At 34.7% G+C, this 8,096-nt stretch overlaps 1 protein-coding gene across 1 annotated transcript; it reads left to right on the forward strand.

Annotated features, from left to right (window-relative positions):
- The first annotated feature begins 2,136 nt into the window (after window positions 1-2,136).
- On the forward strand, window positions 2,137-3,959 carry LOC128386445 (uncharacterized). The gene is made up of 2 exons (XM_053345478.1): window positions 2,137-3,262; window positions 3,391-3,959. The coding sequence occupies exons 1-2, from the start codon at window positions 2,137-2,139 to the stop codon at window positions 3,957-3,959; spliced, it is 1,695 nt and encodes a 564-aa protein (XP_053201453.1).
- The last annotated feature ends 4,137 nt before the right edge of the window (window positions 3,960-8,096 follow it).

Here is an 8,096-nt window from a genome sequence, read left to right on the forward strand (position 1 = left end):
TGGAAATGCTGCCATCTGTCGGTGACAAGTGGCTCCACCTCGTGTAAGTTTAATCAACTACTAGCTTTCATGTATATGAGATATACTGTTGATGCTTCAATCGTATGCATTGTTTTAACTTTTCAGTATTGAACCTTACTGAATTATAACTTGATGTGTTATATTAGATATTCTGATAAAGTTATTTCGATAAGGAACGTTTCCATTAATGTCAAATTGTCATGGGTAGACTTTTGAATCAGTTGCTGTAATTTTCCTGATGCAAAAACCAACAGCACACCATTATCAGTTCAATACTTGAGCATTGAATTTTTTCTTTCGATTTGTATTATCGACTTTGATATCTATTGGTCCTATTGACCATATTGAAACTATATTATCGATCCGATAATCAGGCCAGATTGATTTGGTCATATTTAATATTATCAAAAAAATAGAGCACGGAATACTAGTAGTAAAATGACTGTTATAATTATGAAAATGATGATTCGTAAAATCATGTTATGCTGACGGTAGTCAGCTCATTCGATACCATGATCTTCATGAAACATAACATGATTTTACGATCATCATTTTCATAATTATAACGGTCATTTTACTACTAGTATTCCGGTGCAATGTTTGATAATATTAAATGTGTAATTCTGACCATATCGGATCGTAATAGATTCAACTGGTCGTGGGACTGATATGTCAAAGTCGACATAAAACCGAAAGAATTCAATACTCAGATGCAGAACTGAAGATGGTGCAACGTTGGTTTTGCATCGGAAAAGTGCACAACTGGTTCAAATCTGCCATGATTTGGACGTTGATGATCGTTCTGATGATCTTTCGGAATATCTGATATACGGCATCGAGATATCATTCGGTGAGGTTAATACTGGTGAAAACGGTCATTGAGCATCGACGGCGTATCTCATGCGTGACGGTGATTGGTGGGCTGCGAGACATGATGCGTTCGACGATGGCGTTCCTGAATGGACACTTTTCTCGCCGGAGATGACGCCGATGGGATTTTTCATCATCGTTATCTTCAGGCGGAGTGTGCATTCTGTCGCAAATAACTGTCATGATGAACTGCAAGACATTCGAAATATCGGCGAGATTCGTGTGGTAATAATTCTTATCGTGCTGGACGTAACACTAACTGACTAGTGGGAGGGTTTCAATGTGAAATCAGTGTTCTGGTCGAAGATCTGAATGGGCATGAAGAACTGAACTGGAACTGATTAATTCTTCAGCTGATGAAACGATATGCTGATGGACTGCCTGATGCCTGATTATCTGTTTAGTATTCGGTTGCTACTCGACCCGTCAATCGTGGTGTTGTTGTCCTGTTTGTGAGCTCGATTTTCAGCGGCCGATTTTGCATACCTGCTGCTGATTGTTCGTGTCAATGATGGATGCACGCTGGTCCGCCAACAGGCGGGCCAACCAGTGTCTGTTGACCTGCTCGGTGACTGTCTCTGTGTTCTGAGGCGATGATATTCGCCACAGTTAATTTCGCAGAGACACTCAATTTCAACTGACGGTTGTCGGTCGTCTACAATAAATGCAATGAACGTGGACCTGGCTCGATCCGTTAACTCGTCGTCGAGGTATCACCGGTTCATCGGCTGCCATCACTGCGCCATTACTGTGCCGTCGCGAACCATCACCTGCTGCCAGAACGAGACCTGTTCCGTCGATACAAATAATACGGAATTGATTTCTTGTCGTGTGTGGTGATTCTGGACAAAATCGACAAATTCGCGGTGTGTTTGTCGTGCTGACCGTCGAGTGCTCTGTCGGCGTTCAGCTGTCGGCTCGGCTCCAGGCCTGATCATTCTGGGCCGTCGACTGAGGCGGTTATCAATTTGATGAAATCAGCTGGCGTTGATGGTCGTCGGTCGGTATCGGACGTGATGATTCAGCAATCGGTGATAAGGAAGGTTGGTCTGACAACACCATGTTGCTGGCACAGATAAGATATATTAACGATGCGTGGAAATTTGTCGATCGTCGGTTGCTCAACGATTCTGGAACGGACGAATCTGACTTTGACGTTGCTGATGAAATTCAAACCGTTTCGGTGGATATGATCGCTTTCCATCATTCATTAAAACAAAAATGTTTGATTTCTCCTGACAGACAATGATTGTTTCATGTGTGCGGTGCTCATTGGTCTACAAATCAAGTAAAAACTGTGGGCGAATTAGCAGTTATACACAATATATAAAACAGTATGACTTCTCTAATGTTCGTGGTATTGTTCTATCGACAACATTGAAGATTTCAAAGAAAAACAACATTTCCGTCAACGTATATACTTGCTATCCAGATAGCAAAGCTGTTGTTCCTCTCAAAATCTGTAATCTAGAAAAGGAAAAACACGTCGATCTGTTTTTGTATAATCAACATTATTATACAATTGCACATTTCAATAGATTAGCATCACATAATGATAAAAGAGCAAGACACTTCTGTAAACGTTGTTTTTGTTCGTTCCGAACAAAAGAAAGATTGTTGTTCCATACAAATGAATGTCAAAAAACAACAGCACAAAGACTGATTTTACCTGATGTCAATAATTCAACACTCAAGAGAAACCAATATCGTAAAGAAGTTCAATTTCCAGTTAGTATTTATGCTGACTTTGAAACCTTGAATGTTAAAAACGAGAGTGAACCTGATGAAGTCAGTGACTTAGTCCCTTGTAGTTACGGGCTAGTTGTTGTTGATTGGAACGGTGTTATTATCTGTAGTGATTTTTACCTTGGTGATGATGCAGGTAAAAAGTTCTTAGAAAAAATCATAAGCTTAGAACCTTTCATTCGTGATCATATTGTACAGAATATCAAACCTCTCTCGTTAACTTACGATGAAGAAAAACAATTCAAAGAAGCAACCACGTGTCACATTTGTTCCAAACCATTAGGATCTGATATTCGTGTTCGTGATCATGATCATCTCACTGGTAAATTCAGGGGTGCAGCTCATCAACCCTGTAATCTAGAGTATCAAGTTCCGACACAAATTCCAGTTGTTTTTCATAACTTGAAAAACTTTGATGGTCACATAATCATCAAAGCTCTTGACTCATCAATGTTCAAAGAGAAACCTCAAATTATTGCTCATTCAACAGAAAAATTTATCGGTTTCATCATTGACAATTTCAAGTTCATGGATAGTTTTGCTTTCCTCTCAGCAAGTTTGGATGCTCTGTCAGCCAATTTAACAACTGATGATAAATTATTCTATCTGAATCAGATATTCACAGGTGATTTATCACTTCTTATGAAGAAAGGGTGCTTACCTTATGAGTACCTGGATTCAATGGAGAGGTTTGAGAGACATTACCACCGAAGGATAAATTCTATTCACATCTAACCGAGTCATCAATTTCAGAAGAGGTTTACAACCACGTGAAGGATGTTTGGATTAGCTTCGATTGTACATCATTAAGAGATCTCCATGACATATACCTTAAAACTGATGTCGTACTATTAGCTGCAATATTTGAAAATTTCCGAAAGATGGCAATTAAAAGTTTCGGTATTGATCCTCTTCATCATTTTTCATCCCCTGGTCTCACTTGGGCTGCAGCTCTAAAAACAACATCAATTGAACTTCAGATTTTTTCTGATGTCGATATGTTGTTGATGATCGAATCAGGTATCCGAGGTGGTTTGACTATGGTAAGTCAGAGATATGCAAGAGCTAATGACCCTGAATTACCCGATTACAATCAAACAGAATCTAAAAGTAAAATGTTATACTTGGACGTCAATAATCTTTATGGTTATGCTATGTCTCAGTACTTACCTGTGGATGGTTTTGAATGGTGTGACGTACCATTAGAGATAGTTTTAAACACAGCAGGTTCAGGAAGTGTTGGTTATATACTCGAAGTTGATCTCGAGTATCCATCTGAACTTCACGATTCTCATTCGGACTTTCCTTTACACAAAAATTGAAAATCGATCCTTCAATGTATAGTAACTACCAGAAGAGTTACATACAAAGCTTCGTAATCAAGAGTCAAATCATTACCATCGACTAAACTTGTCACAATTTTTGAAGAAAACTAAATATATAATCCATTATGAAGCTCTCAAGTATTACGTTATGCTTGGAATCAAAGTCAACAAAGTACACCGTGTTATCAAATTCAACCAATCACCTTGGTTAGCTGGATATGTTGATTTTTGTACATTGAATCGTCAGAAAGCAACAACAGATTTTGAAAAAGATTTCTGGAAATTGTTAGTTAATTCAATTTACGGCAAGACGATCGAAGATAAGAGAAAGCATGTGAAGGTCGAGATTGCACTGAAAGATTTAGAAGCGGAACGGATGATGAGGAAGAATCTGGTGAAAAAGTTCATCATTCTTGATGAAAGTAAAGTGATTTTCCAGATGAAAAATAGTTCCGTAAAAATGGATAAACCAATAGCCGTGGGATTCACTGTGCTTGAAATAGCAAAATTGAAAATGTACCAATTACATTATGGAGAGTTCAAACCTTATTTCAAAGATAATATCAAATTATTATATACTGACACCGATAGTTTAATCTATCATATCAACACAAACAATATAGATGAGGATCTCAAGAACTTATCTCATCTCATGGATTTCTCAATTACCCCCAGTCATCATCTTTTCTCTAATGAGAATAAGAAAAAATTGGATTCATCAAAAACAGAAATTGCTGGTGATGAAATCGTTGAGTTTCTTGGTATAAAACCAAACTCTATACCATTAAAACGTTGTCTGACGTAAAAACGAGCCAAAGGTCCCAAGAGTTTCACTGAAAAGATAAATTTTGACGATTACAAAGACTATTTTCATGAAACAACTGAAGAGGAACAACTTCTAGAATCCAGTCAACAAACCATAATATTCAAGTTGTTAACCAATCAAAACTAATGATTACCCCTTTGAAGATAAAGATTTTATCTTGATAAAATTAATTCATTACCATATGGTCATTACAAAATTTCAAATTTATAATAAGCACATTTATCAAAAATTCACATATTTATTCAAAAATTTTATTAATCATTTCATTTTGCTAATTCAAAATTAAATATTTTTCAATACATGAAACAATTTTGTCTCATTATTAATATATTTCACAACCTGAAATAACTTGTAAAGTCATTTAGATTATAAACTGAAATTACAAATAGAAGACAGAAAAATCCACAGGCAACTGATAAGTTACCTTGATATTTATTAGGGTTATATAGATAGTAATCAGATATTTTCTCAATAAATGTAGTATTGATTGAGGTTTCCTTCCGATGAATCAAAATAATGGACTATTTATTCGTATCAGAGATACATGCGACAATGACTCCCCTCTTTATAACTTTCATCTAAATTGATAATGATTGCTTTATCTTTACTGAGATTTGTTGTAATCGATCGATCAGGAAAACACCAGCAAAACCAGGGAACATCAGTAAGTAATTCAATTATATCGTTTGTAGTCAACATTTTAGTAATCCAAATTTACATTACGGTCTTTATCAATTGTAATTAGATTATCGAATTGAGCAAAACGATAACTTTAAGTGATTGTTTCAATCGATCACTGAATTTAATGTCAAGTCTTATATTACCTCTTTTAATCAGATAATTTCCATTCTCAGCACAATTGATCCATCAGGTGAGATCAAATGCAAATAAAGTAGATGATTTACCATATTCATCATATGTGATATTAAGTTGTGGGATACCTTCATCTTGTCCGAAGAATCGGTACAAATTAATAAATTCTCTCATATAATAATTTGAATTGAAATTAGGTGAGTACGGAATTGATGGAATCATATTCCCATCAACATTCAGTGAAATGAAATTCGTATTGAAATGTTTAAATTCAAAGGATCGAGATATACTTTCCTCTTGAGCAGCATCTTTAACTAAGCCCACTAATATTCTACGAGGTAAAACACCATGATATACATTCTCAATTGAGGCAGATGATTGACCTGAAGGAATTGAGAAAACTCTAGTATCGTTCCTTGTTGTGAAATACTGCAGGACCTTTTCAAGACCTGCAATTATACTTTCTGAGCTTCAGGAATAATTTAACGTTTAATGTGTATAGAAAATTTCTCAAATTTGATCTCATATTTAGATGTATCAGCTGAGTCATACTTGATTAATGAGAATCCATCAGGACTTTTAGTGAATCTAAATGTTAATGGAACACCGTTAATTAAAAGTTTATCCTGTTCACATAATGGAGAATGTAAACGAAAATACAGGTCAAAGATGATCGTAAATTTAGCTTCACACTTGAAATCCGGAATCCATTGGGTTGGAAATCGGAAAAAACAATCTTCAAAATAAGATTGGTAATGGTATGTATTATTGGCTTGCTGGTATTAACTGAGCCAAGAGATAAGTCACTTGTTCAAATAACAGTGCCAAAATTAGTAACAGTTTTAACTGTTGCTTCTATAAGTACTGCCCAGCAACTGTTTTAACACTAAGATGAATATGAGCATTGTACATGCCAAATCTGTAAAATCTTCACTTGCTGGGACATTAATTTCATAAAATTACTAGATTCAAGACTTGCATTAATGATACTCACTTCATAACTACTTTCAATTTGCTGTTTGTGTTGGTGGGATTGAAAAGACTTAATTCAGTGATCGATTGAAACAATCACTTAAAGTTATCGTTTTTGCTCAATTCGATAATCTAATTACAATTGATAAAGACCATAACATAAATTTGGATTACTAAAAATGTTGACTACAAACGATATAATTGAATTACTTACTGATGTTCCCTGGTTCTGGTGTTTTCCCGATCGATTATAACAAATCTCAGTAAAGATAAAGCAATCATTATCAATTTAGATGAAAGTTATAAAGAGAGTCATTGGGTCGCAATGTATCTCGATACGAATAAAATAGTCCATTATTTTGATTCATTCGGAAGGAAACCTCAAGGGTCAATACTTACATTTATTGAAAATATCTGATTACTATCTATAACCTAATAAATATCAAGGTAACTTATCAGTTGCTTGTGGATTTTTCTGTCTTGTATTTGTAATTTCAGTTTATGATCTAAATGACTTTTACAAGTTGTTTCGCGGTTGTGAACATATTAATAATGAGACAAAATTGTTTCATGTACTGAAAAAATATTTAATTCTTTGAATTAGCAAAATGATTAACAATAAATTTTTTTGAATAAATATGTGAATTTTTGATTAAATGTGCTTATTATAAATTTGAAATTTTGTAATGACCATATGGTAATGAATTAATTTTATCAAGATAAAATCTTTTATCTTCAAAGGGGGTAATCATTAGTTTTGATTGGTTAACAACTTGAATATTATGGTTTGTTGACTGGATTCTAGAAGCTGTTCCTCTTTCAGTTGTTTCATGAAATAAACAGTCTTTATAATCGTCAAAATTTATCTTTTTCAGTGAAACTCTTGGGACTCCTTTGGCTCGTTTTTTTACGTCAGACAACGTTTTAATGGTATAGAGTTTTGGTTTTATACCAAGAAACTCAACGATTTCATCACCAGCAATTTCGTTTTTGATGAATCCAATTTTTTTCTTATTCTCATTAGAGAAAAGATGATGTGACTGGGGGTAATTGGAGAAATCCATGAGTTGAGACAAGTTCTTGAGATCCTCATCTATATTGTTTGTGTTGATATGATAGATTAAACTATCGGTGTCAGTATATAATAATTTGATATTATCTTGAAATAAGGTTTGAACTCTCCATAATGTAATTGGTACATTTTCAATTTTGCTATTTCAAGCACAGTGAATCCACATTGGTTTATCCATTTTTGGAACTATTTTTCATCTGGAAAATCACTTTACTTTCATCAAGAATGATGAACTTTTCACCAGATTCTTCCTCATCATCGTTCCTTCTAAATCTTTCAGTAATCTCGACCTTCACATGCTTTCTCTTATCTTCGATCGTCTTGCCGTAAATTGAATTAACTAAATTTCAGAAATCTTTCAAAATCTGTTGTTGCTTTCTGACGATTCAGTAACAAAAATCAACATATCCAGCTAACCAAGGTGATTGGTTAGTTGATAACTTTGACTTTG

Source organism: Panonychus citri, unplaced genomic scaffold (assembly GCF_014898815.1).
Source record: "Panonychus citri isolate SS breed McGregor unplaced genomic scaffold, ASM1489881v1 Contig00070, whole genome shotgun sequence".
Taxonomy (NCBI): domain Eukaryota; kingdom Metazoa; phylum Arthropoda; class Arachnida; order Trombidiformes; family Tetranychidae; genus Panonychus; species Panonychus citri.

Coding starts and splice junctions, on each gene's coding strand:
- LOC128386445 (XM_053345478.1), top strand. CDS start 2,137: ATGATTGTTTCATGTGTGCGGTGCTCATTGGTCTACAAATCAAGTAAA. Junction 3,263..3,390: donor TCTGAATCAGATATTCACAG/GTGATTTATCAC, acceptor CATCAATTTCAG/AAGAGGTTTACAACCACGTG.